General features: G+C 35.5%; 1 protein-coding gene across 39 annotated transcripts in view; it reads left to right on the forward strand.

The window, feature by feature from the left end:
* The window catches only part of Adgrl3 (adhesion G protein-coupled receptor L3), an 808,741-nt gene that overhangs the window by 727,097 nt on the left and 61,838 nt on the right, over positions 1 to 19,806 (forward strand). For 25 of the 39 annotated variants that reach the window (XM_011249474.3, XM_030254561.1, XM_011249470.3 and 22 more), the window contains 2 exons: positions 11,805 to 11,831; positions 14,446 to 14,614. In XM_011249474.3, coding sequence (XP_011247776.1) covers positions 11,805 to 11,831; positions 14,446 to 14,614 — 196 coding nt within the window. The remainder of the gene's footprint in view (positions 1 to 11,804; positions 11,832 to 14,445; positions 14,615 to 19,806) is intronic. The other 14 variants (XM_017320921.2, XM_011249460.3, XM_011249471.3 and 11 more) reach the window with 1 other exon arrangement.

Below are 19,806 nucleotides of genomic sequence, written 5' to 3' on the forward strand. Positions count from 1 at the left end.
CTGCAGCCTTACAGTGCCATGCCTGTCATGTTTTGATTACTTAATGTAATCTCCTCTGGGTGGAAATATGCTGCTTCCTCTGAGTGTTTGAATTTTTCCACACTGAAGCTGTGCTTAGTTTCTATCAAAATCTCATTAGAATCTGTGTGGCTTTATTCACCATATGGTGTCATTAAAATTATGCATCATATGATCCTCTTTTTAAAAGACAAACTTAGCCTTTTTTGGAAAAAAAAAGATTCCACGGGTGAAATGCTCATTTGATTAATAAATAGCAAGTTCTGTTATTCTAAAGGGTAAAAATAATGCGTCCTTGGCGAGCTTTCACACCTGTCATGTGTAAAGAAGCCCAGGGAAGCATCTGAAAGCTTCAGGGCAAACAGAAAATGGCTGACAATACCTGAAATAACCGTAGTTCCTAAAATGGTAAACTTTATTTGAGTAATATGTTTATAAATGTTCATAGAAAAATTAAGTCATAATTATATTCAGCTTGATCAGTAGCCAAGTAGCAATTCATGGAGTCAAGAGTGATTGGATTCAATTAAAAGGAAGAGAAATTGACCTAAGCTTGAAAAGTAAAACAATTTCACAGGAAGGTTTTAGTGCTTGTATTTTCCTTCATACTAATATATATATGTATATTTGGCTTGTATATAAATATAGAACCTACATTTCAAAATTATCTCATTTTTATACTACTGTCACAACAATATGAAAAGAGTCTGAATTTTATGAGAGCATAAATCCATTATAGAGTCACAGTTAGTAAAACTGTTCATAAACTTCAAATTTTCTGAGTAAGTAAAATATTTTAGGATATACTCTCTCTCTCTCTCTCTCTCTCTCTCTCTCTCTCTCTGTGTGTGTGTGTGTGTGTGTGTGTGTGTGTTTGTCTCTGTCTCTCTCTATTTCTCTTTCGCTCTCTGTTTGTCTCTCTCTGTTTGAGACATAGTCTCACTGTGTAGCTCTGGCTAGCCTCAATGTCTTTGTGCAGACCAGGCTGGCCTCAAACTCACGAAGGCCCACCTGGAAAGGAAAGGAAAGGAAAGGAAAGGAAAGGAAAGGAAAGGAAAGGAAAGGAAAGGAAAGGAAAGGAAAAGAAAGAGGGAGAGAGAGAGACAGACAGAGAGAGACAGACAGAGACAGACAGACAGAAACAGACAGAGAGAGAGAAGGAAGAGAAGAAAGAGAAGAAAAATGGGAAGAAGGAGGAGGAGGAGGAGGAGGAGGAGGAGGAGGAGGAGGAGGAGGAGGAGGAGGAGGAGGAGGAGGAGGAGGAGGAGAGGGAGGACAAAGAGCAATACCCAAAGTATTTTAAATCATCAAAGCTCACTCCATGTGACACACTTCTTCCATACCTCTTAATCCTTCCCAAAGAGTTCCACCAACTAAGGATCAAGTATTCAAATATATGAGTCTATGAGAGGCATTGTTAGCCAAACCACCACATATGTTCCAAGCCTTTTAAAATAAACATTTTCTAATATATATGATTAATGCATGCATGCTTAGAATTGGAATCCATAATCGTTTTCATATTATTTATTGTTTGGAAAAGGCTCATTAAGGTAATTCTGTTCATGTACACGCTTTGCCTTTTTTCCCCCAGTTGTCCTCTATTTTCTTGATGTATATAACAGGCCTTGCTTTTATGAGAAGTAACTGAAGTGAAGTCATACAGTCCAAACAGCACCGGAGTCTATGGATTGTTTGACAACTAGATTCAGTTCAAGATATTTGCGACATTACTTAAGCATTACTTAGCCCTTCACTGATTGCCTTGATTCCAGCATTTAAAAACTGAGAATCAGTCTCCGATTCACAAAGCCTTGCACTCGGTCAGTGGTATTGCCAATCTCTTCACATCCTCAGTTTTTAGGCTATAATTTTGAGTGCTCTGAAGTATTAAAGGATGGTCTCTTTGGGGAGGCATTTTGTTTAAAATGCATTAAAATTCCCATATCATCTTGAGTTCCATGTTTTATGGATAAATGCATTCAGTACACTCCATACGCCGGGAGCTGACATTTGAGAAAGCCAGTTTGAAGGATGATAGTAGTAAGCTCACAATTATGCACTATACCTTGAGATTAAGTTATTTTTCTCATTCTCCCCTCCAAATAATTAGGATTATATCAGATATGGGAGCAGCAATGGCTATCTAAGGATGTACAAAAAATCCTGAGTAACTTCCCAAGAGGGAAATTTCTCCTTAATAATGAAAGCGTAAAAATTAGCATCTCTTTTGTTCTTTACATAGACCTTGGACTCAGACTGCTTTTCTATTTCATAGGAAGCGTGCCACTGGACTAGAAAGCTTCAAAATCTGAATCTAAATTAGTTACTCATAGAACTGTGATTTTTCATCCCAATAGAGTGAAGTGTAAGGCTTTAAGAAAATGAAAAATATCAGAGAATAATTTCAATTAAACACCATTTGTTCTTCAGATTAGTCCAATCAAATACTTTACATGCCTCAATGTATGAAATAGATTCGACTTAAAATCTTCATTGTCGAATAATTTATTCAATACACACCTGTGTACTCTAAGGATTGGATCCAGTACTTCTACATGTAGAACATACACTGATCTAATCCTAACCCTTAGAGGAGCTTTCAAGTTTACATAATCCTCAGGTCATTTCATAGAAAATTAATAAGAAAGGAATGTAACTTTAGGGCTTTTAACTCAGATACTAAATAAATGGGCTGTTAAAGTGGACATGTAGATAACCAGAGATAATACATTTTATGGTAGGACAAATATTTTTCCCCAAGTAACTTACAAGATATTGCAGTTGGAAATGTTGTATAAACCCTTAGAATGGTGAGACTAAAATTTCACTTTGGGATCCACAGTGCATGAATCCAGTAACCTTTTTGTGTTTATATTTAGTATTACAGATGCTTGACTTGGTTTCAGTATTGATTTAATATTCCTTGGATTGGCAAATTAATAACCTCAAATGGCTTCACAAACTTACATATTAGGTCCTCTATATTTGAAGTAAATACTTTCCCCTAAGCAGAACTAATAGGCAAATCTAAACACTTTGAGTTTTCTTATTTTCCTGTTTTTTTTTTCCATTGTGGTTTACAATAGCAGTGTTAGTTTCAAATCATATTTGTCCTATGCATACTTGAAAAGTGCTCAATATATATGTGACCTAAAGGGAAAGGATATTTGTATAAAAACCACTCTGTTTGTATTTAACTGTGCAGACACTATAGCCGAGTGGCAGCCTTCTTGATCTGCCCAGTCCACACTTGGACATTTCCTAATCTAATTTTCTCTTGGCTTACTCCCAATGGGTGTTGAGTTTTTCCACCTCACAGTTATGTGGTTCGTTCTCTCTCTCTCACTTTCTTTCTTTCTGTCATCAAAGTCTCTGGCACTTTTTTGTTCACATGCTGTTAAATTGGGCATTCTAGAACATTCTTCACATCTGCCTATGGAAGCTGGTGTTTTAAACCAGCTATTTGGAAATTCTGGCACACTGTTTCTTCTCTGTAAAAGAAACTGAGACTGATCTCTACTTAACGTGAAGCCATTTCATTATGACATTAAGCAAATAAGCTGGGAACGAAAAGAGAAATCACGTATCAGCTAAAATTGTGCAATCATTAGGCATTAATTTATCATCTATACTAAAATATAATTAAAAAAACAGGTACATTTTCTTTGTAGAAGTGATTGACACTGCATTATTCAATACTTAGTCGCTTTATGTTTAAGTGTTGTGCTTTGGTTGGCTTTTACTTCATTGAATCCACTATGTATTGCTTGATTAGCTGTAGAAAGGGCTATAAAAGATTGCTCATTTTATTATTATTTGCTGCAAACCCACAAAGTCTCCCTAGTGTTCACCAGATGCCTATATAGTTAAATATTAAGATCTTTTTTTTCCTACTGGACTCCTTACTTTTTAATGATATGTTACACTTCTTGCTAGATTTCCTTTTTTTTTTTTTTTACTACTAAGAGATGCCTTGACCTGATATTGTCTTCTTATATATTTCTTCATTGTGTATATATGTGTGTGTGTGTGTATATATATAATTATATTAATACATAAACACACAGTTATATTAAAGTGTCAATATTTTCTTCTATTATATATGTTCTTAAAAACTTCAAGAGAAACTTAAACTTTCTCTGTAGACCAGGAGGCTGGACTTGAACCCAAAGAGATCCACCTGCCTCTGCCTCCTGAGTGCTGGGGTTAAAGGTGTGTGCCACCACTGCTTAAAGCTCGAGGATGAGTAGAATTCTCTTAAACCACGAATAAAATCCATCTTCTCATTTTCCTTTTATATTCTATAGTATATTATGTTAGTCCTAGAGTTTTATAATTCACATTTTATCGGTATTCTCTTTGGAAGTCAATTCTAAACTTCAGAATACCACCACCACACTCCTGCATGGGACCTCTATGCTGTCTCCCTTTTGGTCTCACAAAAAGCATCCCTTCACAAGTAGACTTGTGAACACTGAGCCACAATATACTTTATGAACAAATTGCCAGTGAATTCTGAGATTCTCTTTGAACATTCATTAGTTGGATACATCTATTTTTCAATTTATAATAAGAAACGTTTACTAAGTCTAAACTTAGCATGTAAAGTAAAAAGTTATTTTATATTATGTTTTCTTCTTTATATTTAAATACTTAAAAAAAAACCACCCCTCAGAAGTAGGTGGTGCAGTGATTATTGTACCCTCCTTGGATTTCCATTGAATTTCTAGAAGGGAAATGTGTGTGCGTTCAACTTCTCTCTAGCCTCCTTTTAGAGGGTCACAACGTAAGAACGTTTGTGTAATGGCAAATATTATATTGGACTTTCATATTTAATTTTGTGTTTTGTTGAGTGCTTAGATATTCACATACAGAAATGTGCCAGGCTCTTACATTCAACTCACATGGCAACCCCATGAAGAAAGGTGTATTTCCAGAGATAAAGGGCTCTTACCTGTTGTAGCTGAAAACATACTTAGAAGGCATTCAGACTGAAGCAGGCTGATTTAGAATTCTTTCCTTTCGGTTTTTTCACATGCCAACAATAATAAGGAATAACATTAAGGAAGAAATGAGTTTCTTCATTTGTATCAAAAGAGCTCCAAATTTCATACTCTATTTTCTTATCTCCTACCAATTGACTTGCTTATGTATTTCTCAGATGAAAATATTAACTGCTAATAAGTAAGACATACCCACGCATCACTTAACTTTTCAATATTTATTCTATTTTCTTGTGCTCATAGGCTCTTAATATATATTATTTTTTGATTAGTTGACATAGAGTTATAAAATTTGAAATAACATTAAACTGTAGAGCAATTTTTATGCTTATTTTTAATTCCTGTGTGCTGGTGATTTGTCTTCTCATATGTCTATGTGAGAACAGATCCCTGGGAACTGGAGTGACAGACAGGTTTGAGCAGCCAGGTGGGTGCTAGGAATTGAACCCAGGTCCTCTGAAAGAGCTTTAGTTCCTGAAGCATCTCTCCAGCCCCTCAAGTATAGAAATACTGTGGTCAAAATTTTAAGGCATGGATTTGACATTTATTGATTCAATTTTATTAGATTCTTCTTAATTGCAGATTGAAGATTTAGTTTTGGTGTTTTGATTCTAAATCTTCAATTTTATTGCAATCACATAAAACTACAGGAATAAAAGTGTTTATATTATATTTTAAATCATTTGTTTTATTGATGTACTTCATTTTGTTCTCTTCTTGGTAAATTCCATGGGAATGCAGCTTTTTTTTTTTTTTTGACAGTAATAATTCAGGACCGATAAAATCTGTAGTTAAAACAAAATTACTTTTGTTAATAATAGTTTCTGTGTTTATAATATACATACTTAATATTTTATAAGAATTTTTAATGTGTCTAATGCTTAGTGATTTAAATATATGGATATAAAAGAATCATTATCTTTATTTTACTCAGATTTCTGGATTAAACTGTAAATAGCTTTTCCTTTTAACCTTCTGGCAGTGGTATACAAAATGATAATAAACTCTAGTTGCATAAATTCGGCTGGTGCTGTCTCACTAACATAAAACACATTTGAAGAAGAAATACAGATAATCAGGGCTTCTGTGATATGTAATCAGTTGATCAAGCACGTTCCATGCTATTGGGGTATAAATATAAAAATGCAAAAGGTTTGCTCACACATTATTACTATTACAATCACTTACAAATTTAAGTAAAGAGAATTTTGTATTTCTTTGCTGAAGTTTTAGTCTTTTATCCAGGAAAGGACATCCACTGTATTCTAAAGCTGGAAATGTCAGGAGACTAGTCAGGATGGCAACAGCTCTCTTGCTCCATTAAACATACATTTCACGCAACAAACACAAATGCTAACCAGAGGATTTGTACATTCCAAAGTGTGCTGGCCTCCAAGCCAATGGGATTAGCAGTTGGCCTGCATCCTTCTTTTTCCATTACTTATTGTAACTTATCAATGAGCAGATCTTTGGACTTGGGGATTAACTTCGCGAACATATTTCTCATTACTCCATCTTTCCTCCCACTTCCCTTTACCCAGCATAAAAAAAATATTTAGCCCTTTCCAGAGATATAACTCTCCAAAAGGAATCTATAATAGCAGGGGATATTTTTTAACTCTTTAGATAATTTATTTCAGCTATATCTTTAATTTTCAAGTAGAATTTCTCTCAAAAGCACATGCCCAGAATAATTTTCAGCACAGCAATAATTCTTGAACAAAGAAAATGGGTATCTTGTAACTAACTGGATTTGCTCATGTCTGTATTTATTCATCATCTTTCTATATTGATTCTTTGACTTATTACATCATTTTGTTTGTTTATAAGTTAGGCTCCAGAGAACACAATAACCCTATTAAAAAATATGGTAGAGAGCTAAACAAAGAATTCTCAACTGAGGAATACCGAATGGCTGAGAAGCACCTAAAAAAATGTTCAACATACTTAGTCATCAGGGAAATGCAAATCAAAACAGCCCTGAGATTCCACCTTATACCAGTCAGAATGGCTAAGATCAAAAACTCAGGTGATAGCAGATGCTGGCAAGGATGTGGAGAAAGAGGAACACTCCTGCATTTCTGGTGGCATTACAGGCTAGGATTTCCACTCTGGAAATCAGTTTGGTGGTTCCTCAGAAAACTGGACATAGTACTACTGGAGGAGCCAACAATACCACTCCTGGACATATACCCAGAAGATGTTCCAACATGCAATAAGGACATGTGCTCCACTATGTTCATAGTAGCCTTATTTATAATAGCCAGAAGCTGGAAAGAACCCAGATGTCCCTCAACAGAGGAATGGATACAGAAAATGTGGTACATTTACACAATGGAGTACTATACAGCTATTAAAAACAATGAATTTGTGAAATTCTTAGATAAATGAATAGATCTGGAGGATATCATCCCTAGTGAGGTAACCCAATCACAAAAGAACACACATGATATGCACTCACTGATAAGTGGATATTAGCCCAGAAGCTCAGAATCCGCAAGCTACAATTCACAAAACACATGAAACACATGAAGAAGGAAGACCAAATTGTGAATACTTCAAACCTCCTGAGAAGCAGGAACAAAATACCCATGGGAGAAGTTTCAGAGACAAAGTGTGAAGCAGAGACTGAAGCAATGGCTATCCAGAGTCTGGCCCACCTGTGGATCCATCCCATATACAACCACCAAAACCAGACACTATTGCAGATGCCAACAAGAGTTTGCTGACAGGAGCCTGATATAGCTCTCTCCCGAGAGACTCTGCCAGTGCCTGACAAATACAGATTTGAATGCTAACAGCCATCCATTGGACTGAGCACAGGGTCCCCAATGAAGGAGCTAGAGAAAAGACCCAAGGAGCTGAAGGGGTTTGCAGCCCCATAGGAGGAACAACATTATGAACTAACCAGTACCTCCAGAGCTCCCTGGACTAAAGCACCAACCAAAGAAAACACATGGTGGGACTCATGGCTCTAGCTGCATATGTAGCAGAGAATGGCCTAGTTGGTCATCCAAGGAAGTAGGAGTGGGTAGGTTGGTGAGCTGGGGGAGTGGGGAGAGGATAGGGAGTTTTCATAGGGGAAACTAGGAAAGGGGATAACATTTGAAATGTAAATAAAGAAAATATCAAATTAAAAAATGAAAAAATATGTTACTGTTTTGATATTAAAAAGCCTTGAAAATTTACATTCAGTTAAGTGTTCATAAAGTTACACTTTTATAGCTTTTATGTGGTTTGTGATTTCTTCAATGATATGCATAATTTTCAAGTGACAGAGATAAGTAAACATTTTCCTTTAGACAATAGTGCCAACTTTTGTGTAAATTTTATGATACTATTTAAATAAAATTTTAAGCATCAGTAAGAATAAAATAAAAAGCTTTCCTAAAGAAAAACTTTTAAAAATAGAGATTATCTTTCATTTGTCTTTAAAGTTATATATAGTATAGTATGTTTCCCTTTTTAGTTCATATTTATATCAATACATTTACATAAATTAAGAGATAGCCCATGAGGATATGTTAGTCTCCACCAAGAACATTGCATAGCTGGGTATCTGTAATGTCATAATCCGTCAAAATAATGGCAGTGAAATCAGAGCCTACCATAGGACTAGTTTTCATCAATGGCAGAAAGCCACAATGAAAATGATTCAGTGTTATAGATATATTTGGTAAATATGATTTAAAAATGAAAATAAGGAAATGGAAAGTCGATATAGCTTTGCTGTGGTTAGTGATGGCAACATTAATACGTGTTTCTTTTGGACTTAGATAATAATCTTAAATTCTCTATTTTAATGTAATATCTGGCAAAAATGCCGGAACTTATTAACATAGGCAATGTACAGTCATCTATAGATTTAAAATCATTGTATGCTAATTATGTCCTGCTATAGTAAAATACAAAACTCACAAATATTTTGTTTTGTGTTTCACTATGAATTTCTATGTTAAATATCCAGGGATCCACCCCATAATCAGCATCCAAACGCTGACACCATTGCATACACTAGCAAGATTTTATCGAAAGGACCCAGATGTAGCTGTCTCTTGTGAGACTATGCCGGGGCCTAGCAAACATAGAAGTGGATGCTCACAGTCAGCTAATGGATGGATCACAGGGCTCCCAATGGAGGAGCTAGAGAAAGTACCCAAGGAGCTAAAGGGATCTGCAACCCTATAGGTGGAACAACATTATGAACTAACCAGTACCCCGGAGCTCTTGACTCTAGCTGCATATGTATCAAAAGATGGCCTAGTCGGCCATCACTGGAGAGAGAGGCCCATTGGACACGCAAACTTTATATGCCCCAGTACAGGGGAACGCCAGGGCCAAAAAGGGGGAGTGGGTGGGTAGGGGAGTGGGGGTGGGTGGGTATGGGGGACTTTTGGTATAGCATTGGAAATGTAAATGAGCTAAATACCTAATAAAAAAAAATAAAAACCATGAAAATTAAAAAAAAAAAAGAATTATAAAAGTTTCAAAAATTACATTGTTGGTAAGCCACTGTAAAAGTATACCAAAACTCAGTGATGTAAACTATTGTCAAGGGGAGTCTAGGGACAGGTGGCCTAAGCCTCATCCATCAGCTACCCACCATTAGTACTAACCAGTGTCCAAATTGCCATCTGAGGCTCTATTGTCTCTTTCTCCAAGTCAAAGGGGAGAACAAATGGTAGAGCAAAGACCCAGTCCAATCCCTTGATTAGTAAGACCTAGAAATGTCACACTCGCTTCCATTCACATCCCAGTGAACACTGCTCAGCACATGTCTGCAGTGACTGAGTGAAGCTGGTTTTAGCAGACTCTGCTTGGTGGAGCAGCTGATAATGGTATCTCGTTGCCTTGGAAATCTGACATTGATTTCTCTTGTGACATTTCATATTTAAGGTAAATTGTGACATGACAGTCGGCATACTGCAACCAGGCTATTTCAATTTTTGAAATATTTGTAAACCTTGATAAAGGTTTTTTGTTTGTTTTTGTTTTTGTTTGTTTGTTTGTTTGTTTGTTGTTGTTGTTTTTCAAAACAGGGTTTCTCTGTGTAGCCCTAGCTGTCCTGGAACTCACTCTGTAGACCAGGCTGGCCTCAAACTCAGAAATCCACCTGCCTCTGCCTCCCAAGTGCTGGGATTAAAGGCATAAGCCTCCACTGCCCAGCTTGATTCAGCTTTGTAAAGTGTTTTTGCTTTATATGCTAGCAGTTGCATATATCTGCTTGACATTATTCTGGATTAATTAGTGTAGAATGTATTTCTAATCCTGAACTTGGCATCATAGATGAAGTATATTGATGCAAATGGAATTGATATAACAATAAATATTACCATTGTGTTTTATAGCTTATATAAAGGTACATGATTTTCTATCTGGGTATATTATAGCAAACATAAACTACGGTTAGACATTCTTTTATCTTCACATTTTCATGGCATAATTTAAACATCTTTTGCAATATATTGATTGGCCTAAAATGTTCTTAAACAAGTCCTACTTCAGCATTATCCAATAGAACTTTTCTGTGATGATGGAATATTCTGGAACTGTATCATCTAGTGTCATATCACCACCTATGCGAAGTTTTTGGATCATTTGCATTATGACTGATGTGATATAGAAATGGAATTTTAATCCTAATTATGCTTTGACATATTTAAATACCCAGTTGTGATTAGCACTCACTACATGGAGTACACAAATCCATTCACTCCCTGCTCCACCTACTGATTTATTTCAGCTGCATCTCTTTCTTTGCATCATATTACTTCCTAAACATCTTCTCAGGCATTTAACTACTCAATATTTATGTATTGAGTATTTTCTCTTTTGGGTAAGAAATTTTTATTTTGTTTGTGTTTAGCTTTAGACAGTCTAACAATGACAAAAATACTTTATTGCTCAGGCCAAAAATAATTGTATTTTTTACAAGAATAATGCCGAGTATACTTAAAGTCTAATTATGACCACTTTATAGATGCATAAAATGACACACCACAAGTTAATAGGCTTCTTCCTGACATCAAATATCCAGTAAATGATGGCACTGGGATGTGTGTAAACCTGAGGCAGGCGGGCTTCACATACGAGGCTCTCATTCCAGTATTTACCATCTCATCATTCTGGAGAGTGGGTTTTTACGAGTGGTTCTCTTTATTCAAAACTCATCACAGATGGGCCTTTCTGAGAGCATCATTTGTGTATTCATAATGCAGGAAAATATATCGCTTTTGGCAAGGAGAAAGGGGAAAGGGAGCTGTAGTGATCGGATTGAACTGTGGTTAATCACCATCTCTGTGTTAAAATTACTTAGAGGCATATTGTCCGTAATTAAGTCATCTCACTCACTAATATTACAGAAGAAGAGATACCTTTACCTGACATCACATCTGTCATTTTAAGCATGCCCCCAAGTCTTATTTTTCAGATTGCTCATAAAATTTCTCATTCTCTAGAGAAATGTGATCTCTAAGAAATAAATGTCTCTGTCAAGTCACAAGTAATATGAGCACATGATGAAAAAAAAATGGAATGGCTGAGTCTCAGATGGGATATTGCAGTATTATAAAATTGATTTTATTCCCTGGTATTTAAGTTCTCATGGTCATTTTAGGATTTACCTTCTGGATATAAAGGGAAGGTTATGATACCTTTTAGGGAGGCGGGAAATAAAGGGCATTGGTCAGGAAACAGGAGAATACTTTTTTTTCACAGGAAATTCTTTATCATAAAATGCTAATGTTGGTGTTCTTGTCTTTATGTCTATGCATTCTTTAGCTATGAGGATAACAGACCCTTCATCAAGTAAGAATGACCTGAATGGCTGATAAATTGCATTTATCAGTGTGGTCCCATGAACCAGCTGTCAGATCAGTACTGAGAAACCTCTAGAGCTTCTGTCATTCACATTGAGGCAGAAGAGCAAACTGTGCAGGAGACACTGGCATACAGCGTACATGCAGAATACCGCAAGTGTATTGCCAGAAAAGAAAAAGAATCCCACCTCACCTCTGTTGATGGGATATCTATTACTTGATCATAGTGCCTCAGTACCAGCACTTCTCTGTGGTATAGACTTGTCTTTCACGGACATCTCCTCCGATAGTGATGTTCTTTCATGCTGCATATATCCAAATTTCAGTTGTTCATTCCACTATCATTCATATTAAATTATTTTGTGACTTAGTAGTGTACCTTTATAACAATGATATGGATTTGAAACCACCCAGTTACAATTAGTATTAATGACTACCTATATTAACTATATATATATATATAAGGGGGAAAGGAACTTTTAAAGATTCAATTTTACATGTGTAAACTTTTCCCTTTGAAATCTGACACCTGTATCATAACAGATATTCTCACTGCTTATGCATACATTGAAATTTTTTGAAGCAAAGTGACAAGTCTGTACCAGTCTAAGAAGTGGAGAGATAATGGTAACGATTGGGTATTTGCTTAAAATATTAAAACTGATTTGTCCTGCAAGGATCAACTAAGATCGGCCACCTGTGGGCCACGTTGCTGTAGACTTTCAGTTTGTTCTTCTGGTGAAGAGTCCTTTGTTTCCATTTCCTGACCCCATCACTCTTACTGCTTCATGCTTTGGCTTATTTTAATCTTTGGAAATCAGAGCTCACTGCAGTTCTAGATCATTTAACCCTTCGATCCATTGTTTGTTTTCTACTGGATAATGGCTGACTTTAGTATTTTGTGACATCGTTTGGTCTCTAAATCTAAGTAGATACTTTCTCCGTACTTAATGATGATCCTTTCCATCTATTTTTCCTTTTTCTGATATCTGTAAGAACCCGAGAGCTATCGTTTGTATGTTTCCACATTTTGGAATTCAGTTGTGAAATAAGTATTAACATTTAAGGTGTTTTCTAATTCATATAAGCAAATGTGCCAAATGCAAGAACAAACCTCCCTCATTCAACAAGGTTGATGGTTTATACAGCAAACCTGATTCATTTAGTGGACATCTGAATTTGAAATACAATGCCTGAATTGTGTGAAAGAAAAATATCTATATTTATAAACCATTTTAATATGCCTCTGGGACCATGCCTTAAAATCTTTTAAAAAAATAATTAAATTCAGCTTATGGTGACTTATGTATTTTTCCCTCTTTGTTTTGCTGAGAATCAATCCCCCAAATATTTCCTCCTTGGACAACAAAGATGAAAGATAATAGAGTACTGAGAAGAAATGTAAACTTGCTGTGTTCAAGGAAGGGATCCTGGGAAAGTAAGGGGCGGGGCTATGATTGTGTCTTGGAGAGATCTTGAATGCTCTCCCTCCTGTTCTCCATTCTACTTGCAACTTGAGAAGGATTCCATTTCCAGTTATTAGGGGCCCATCTATCAGAATAGTTCATCTTATGTTTCCAGCAAATGTGTAGCATGACCACAAATGTATGAGCTCCTGTCACCAATTTATTACCATTATAACATGGCATCTTGGAGGAAATGAGGCAAATGGAGTAAAGGTGGCTGCTCACCTTTCCTGGTGTATGACTCCATGCATACCACTCCATCCCCATTCTCAGCTTCATCCTCTTCCCTGAGTTTGCACACACTTCTAAGAGAGGAAGACACCCTAAGCCTATTAAGATCCTAAAGGCCCGATTTTGAAAACCTAGGCCAGCATGATCTAGAAGATAGTACCTGAAGGCTAAAAGGTTGTGTCCACTAGAATGGAGCTTTCTCTTCTAACTTATTGTATCCACGTGTCAATAATCACCTTTAAGTAAGTGCTTCAGCTGGGTGAGGTGAGCTCAAACATCTCGGCCCTCACAGTGCAGAGTGGGCAGATCTCAGATTTCAAGTGCAGCCTGGTCTATAGAGCAAGTTGCAGGATAGTCAGGGCTACACAGAGAAACCTTTTCACAAAACAAAACAAAATGTTTCCAATACTGGTTGTTTCTAGTCAGAGTTGTTTTTTCCCTGCCAAAAAATATATTAATTTTACTAGAAAAGAAAGGAACTTTGGAAAAAGTGGTATACAAATATATTAGATGAAGCACTAAAAGATTGGTTGCATTCAAACAGATGTACCAAGAAATCTGGTGAAGACTAATGGATCTTTAAAGATTTTTCTCCTTTCCCATTCACTGTAATTACATATCCATACCATTTGCATATGTATTGCAAACACATGAATAATTTATGGCACGAATCTGCTTTTGCTTAAATGAATTTCTGTGTTCATAACATTTTCATCCACGTATCTCCCCTCAAGTTTGAACTTGTAGTCCCCATCAAAATCTTCAAGCTCTTACACTACTTGTCTCACATTTTGTCAGTAAAACCTACCATAGCTGTTCTTCAGTGTCAGTAGCGTTGATAGGACAGAGTTTTGTTCACCCAGGACTCATTGTTTGCTAACCCTGAATTTTCTCTTCTCTCCACAGGTCATGGGTTATAGGTGCAATAGCTCTGCTCTGCCTGTTAGGATTGACCTGGGCCTTTGGACTCATGTATATTAATGAAAGCACAGTCATCATGGCGTATCTCTTCACCATTTTCAATTCTCTACAGGGAATGTTTATATTCATTTTCCACTGTGTTCTACAGAAGAAGGTAAGCTATAATTTTTCCAGATCAGATGTCATGAATCTCATGATAGTTAAAAGACACCTACCGAATTTGCATGTAGCATTTGCATGATATTTTTTTAACAAATGAAATATATACTCTACTTCCTCAAAAACAAACATATTTCTATAATTTACCTTTACTAGGAATGACACCATATACACAAAGTAAAAATATATGAGAGAAAATAAAAATATATAAGTTGAAAAAGCAGTTTTGAAATTACTAAAAACACATTTTATTATCTGCGCCGTGCTCAAAAACCATCTTGCAGATTTTTGTGTATACCTGCAGGGAGAAAAATGAAAGTTGTATTTTAGAAAGTAATTTCTCAAAGTAAATCTTGCAATAGGCTAATTTCCTGATTTCATATATTGATAAGCAAATAAAATAATTCAAAAGGACAAGTCTTTCCATAAGAGTCTTCAAGTTCAAAGCAAGTAAAATGTAAATATCTCCATCCACATGTTTGAAAATCTGGTTATGAAACTGATAATTTTCTGATATCCATTTTTCAGAATTAACCATGGAATTAGTAATAAAGCTACTTTTAGTAATTACATATTTTGTTTCATATACTAATTAAATATTTTGTTTTGGAAAACAGCAGAAATGAGGACTAATTTTCTCTAAGAATTCTTTAATCTAGACTAAAAATCAAAGCGCCATCTAAAACACACATTAAGATTCATGTCCACTTCTTAAGAAGGACAAGAAAGAATAAAACAATTTTTATTGAGTTTCAATTTTAGCTGATAGTAAATGTCTACAATGTTTTCCTATGGTCACAAATATGGGATGGAGGAATAATGACTCACCTATTAGAAAGGATGAGTTTTATGCTGATGGAGTCAAATTCACCTCCAAGACAGGCTAGAATTAGATGAATAAAGTCTGTCAAATGAGAATATTCTCAGAATTTCAGTAGTTCAACTCACTGTATGTTATTTTTCACCCACTAACCCATTTGATGAAATACCCCACAAAGGCACTCAGCTAGAAAAGGCTTACCAAGTCCTTGACACATAATTTTGTTATCATGGGTGATGATACCCAGCAGATAATCCTGGAAGGAAATAGAATCTTGTAGAAACCATCTGGAGGTGGCTTGTATCACTTCTACTCTCTTTCCATAAGACAGGACGCCACAGATGGTACCAATTAAACTTCTAGGGACACTGGGAAAGACAGTTTAGCTTGTAGCACATATACCCAGAAGTAGAGCAACTGGGTATGGCCACCAGATAGTAATTAGCTGCACTTGATGGGTTTAAAGAGGAAGAGACAGGCAAATGGTAAGGAAAAAGATAGAAAGAGGTGTCAGAGGAATAGAAAGGGAATCAAGACCACACATTAAATTAAAGGCAGGAGAAAGCCTGAAAGCATGGTCATTAGCATTTTAATGAATGTGAGGGAAGTTGGGGAGGCTAAATTCTCTGAAAGATAAGTAAATTTGGAAAGAAGAAAGCCATAATGTATTCTAAGAGAAACAGAAAGATGGTCATCAAATCAGGAGGCTAAGGGATAAGGTAGAAAATGTCCTTAGGAATCAGGGACCATGGTGAATAGTAACAGGATCTTGATGGATAGCAAATTGCAATTCATACTTATCTGTCATCTTTACTTCATACATTAAAAGAATTTGAAGACATAGATATTTTAAATATAATATTAATATAGAAACTACCTACTGAGCAGTAAAGTTTATAAATCAAATGAGTTTATAAAGTAAACTTTTATACTTTATAAATAAACTCATTTGATTGTATTTTATTAGCAAATCTTTATAGCATACTCAATTATTACCTTTATTTTCTAACTTTACATAAAGACATGACTGAAATAAATAAAAAATGTTTTTAACTACTGTGAACCCATAGCCAAGTATAGGGTTTTAATTATAATTATCATATCTACCAAATCAGATTTTAGATAATATGTATCAAACTAGTGTGCTTTCCTTTAGACAGAACTCAGGAAATTAGGGCTCCTAGAGCAAATTCACTTAGCTCCCTTTTGTATTCCAATAAACTGATTGTGATTATTATATCTTAAATGTGTATGCTTAAAATTTAAGGTATATACATAGAAATGAGTCTTGTCTCAAAAATCTTAGAAGTACTGACTTAGTCTGTGTTCTGTTACTGTAACAGACTATCCAGACTATATAATTATAAAGGAGCTTTCTTTATTACTTCCTTCTGGAATTAAGGTGTTGTACTTGTGTGGTCTTTTTGTTCCTTTGTAAATGGTAGAAAGTGTCCTATGGCAAGCTGGAAGAAGCAGCTAGCAGCCTTGTCTTTCTCATCCTAGAGAGCAACTATTGTCACCCCAGGACCTCATTTAATCTCAATTACTTTTCAGAGAACCAACCTCCAATAACATTAACATGTTAATTTGGGGATTAAGATTTCAACAAATGAACTTTCCAGGGGACAAATTCATACTAAAGTATTGAGTATAGGGTACTTAATGGATATATTTACTAATCTATGATTGGAAACAATGTATCTTCATGTATATAATAAATTATAATTTTTCTTTCAGTTTAAAGAAATGGTGACATTTTTATTTAGTGTCAAGAATATGTCTCAGGATCAGCAAGTGGAGAAAATTTCTTACAAAAAGCCAAAGGAAGGCTTTGTTTTTGCAGAAATATGTTTAAAATTCTTTAAAACCTTTCAGAGTAAACTTTATCAATACAACTTTGATCTTGCAATTGCTTATGTATTTTGGTTAAAAATAAATATATAATACCCAGTTTTGGGATTTTTATATTTATAACTTTTTAGTTAACTTTTTGATTGATTGAATCTCAAATAGGAATTAAGCTACTTGAGTTCAAATTCACTTTCTAATATAGATTCTATACCCTCAGAGTTTCTAGGACTATTTATTATTATTTGAGAGTTTGGAAAAAAGTATTCCATTTGTAAGATCTATTCTCTTTCCTGTCATTTATACTCCAGATTGCATCACACTGAAATAAACTAGCGTCCTCAGATGACATATGACGTGAAGTAGATTAGATGTTTCATGGACATGGCCCATGTTGATTTTTTTCATTAAGTCGTATGCTGACCATTTTAAATTATATCAGAGCAAGAAGGCGTTGGCACACTGACTCCTGTGGCAGTGAAGCTGGCATGGGCTTTGCCAGCATGGTTTCTCTAGGTTCGCTGGTTGTTTACAAAAACCAGTGCAGAATATTCAGTCTTTGTCATAAAATGAAAATAGTTTACCATGAACTCCTATGGCTTGTCTCACAGTGCTTCTTTGGTAACTAGAGAAGGAGTACTTCTCCAAATTTCTCTTTTCTCTCTTTTTCCTTCTATTACAATATTTGTTCCAATAAAAATAATTAGTATAGATTAATGGAAAACAATCATTGGCTGGGTACACTGGACCAAGAAAGTGAGATTAGAGGACATCAGCTTTTAAAGGTGGTTCCGAATTTTAGGACAGCTAGCCAAACTATTCTATAGCACTTATCTTTGTTTAAGAACTACTTTTAAGGCTTCTCAAGTCTTAATCAAATTGCCACATTATTATGAGAATAAGCAATGCCCAGCAGATATTGATTATTTAATAACCATTCTATTAGATGTTTCTTCATTTATCACACACAGTTAGAACAGACTGCTGCCTTCTCTTATCTTTCTCAACCTTAACTTTTCAGCAGAATAATTCTAAGCTATCTTTTTAGAGCTTTCTCATAACTATCTTGATAAGTCTTGCTTGGGACCCACCACCCATGCCCAGCAGGGCCTCTTGTTCTGTGTTTGATTTCACCCTGTCTTTGTCATTGTTCATTATGAGGAGGTGAGAATGCTGGCCGCACACTAAGCAAGTGTTCCGATATCTAAGCTATGTCCTTTTCTTCAAGTATACTCCTGTTTGTACTATTTTTTTCTCCTCATTGTGACAAAATAAATGTCAAAGCACCATAAGGTAGAAGCACATATTTGGGCTCACATTTAGATGAGTAGTAGCACTTCTGGAAGTAAAGGCATGATGCGAGTGGGCGGGAGTATAAGACACCTGGCCACACTATACCAAGTCCTCAGTCAGGAAGCAGAGAGCAATGCATGCTGAGGGGGTCAATATTTTATTATATACAGTCTGGTCCTCAGCCTGTGGTGTGGTACTTACTGTTTATCTTCAGCACGGCTCATCCCTCCTCATTTAAGTCTTTCAGGAATAGATTGCCAAGGTACGCCCCTGGGTGTGTGCACCTGGTTTTAAATCCAATCACATTGACACTGAAGGTAAAATTTGTACCATTTCTACCACATATGAACATTCCAACAAAATGGGCCTTTCCAAGAAACCAGAATTTGTTGTGAAACAGTGAAATATCACATCACTGTGGACATTTATGCATGTACACTAAATATCATAAAGTATCCTTTGCTGTATTGTTTTTTTTATATCTGGGGATATGACTTTTTTTCATATACTTTGTTCAGTTAAATCTGCAGTAATAAAAATTTTTAAACAAGTCACAGGTTTACCCCAAACTTCTTGATATTTTACCAACATTGAAAACACAAAGTATGGCTATTTATGTTTACTTCCCCCTTACATTTATATTATGGATTAAGAATTTATTCATCTGGGAGGGGGTGGCATACACCTTAAATCCCACCACTTGGGAGGCAAAGGCAGGCAGATCTCTGAGTTTGAGGTCAGCCTGGTCTGCAGAATGAGTTCTAGGAGTAGCTGTATTTCTGTGAAATTATTAATACATTTTTTGCAAACATATTAAAGTAGTTTGAATTTTTCTTCTAAATATTCAAATTCTAACTTTAAAAGAAAAACACAAATATTGATTAAAAATGCTTAGTCAAGGTCAGGTTTTGTTTTGCTTTGTTCTTCCTGTCTTTAAATATTAAATCATGTCCCTTTCTCTTCTCTCTGGGCTCCTCTTTTCTCTATCTCACTCTTTAAAACTTTCTCATAGATTTCTATCTAAAAAACAGTACTGAAAATACTGTTGAACCAATAGTTCACTATATATAAAATTAGTAAAGCTAAAAACTGTCTTGAACTTTAAAGTATCTGGTCTCTTTGAATTATGAAGTAAAAGCCCTAGGTACTACTGACGCCGTGGAAGTATGTGTATTTACAAAGGTTCCAGGGGTGTGAAATTTAAATTTGGCACCTTGAATCTAACA

Source organism: Mus musculus, chromosome 5 (genome assembly GCF_000001635.26).
Source record: "Mus musculus strain C57BL/6J chromosome 5, GRCm38.p6 C57BL/6J".
In the NCBI taxonomy this organism is placed as follows: domain Eukaryota; kingdom Metazoa; phylum Chordata; class Mammalia; order Rodentia; family Muridae; genus Mus; species Mus musculus.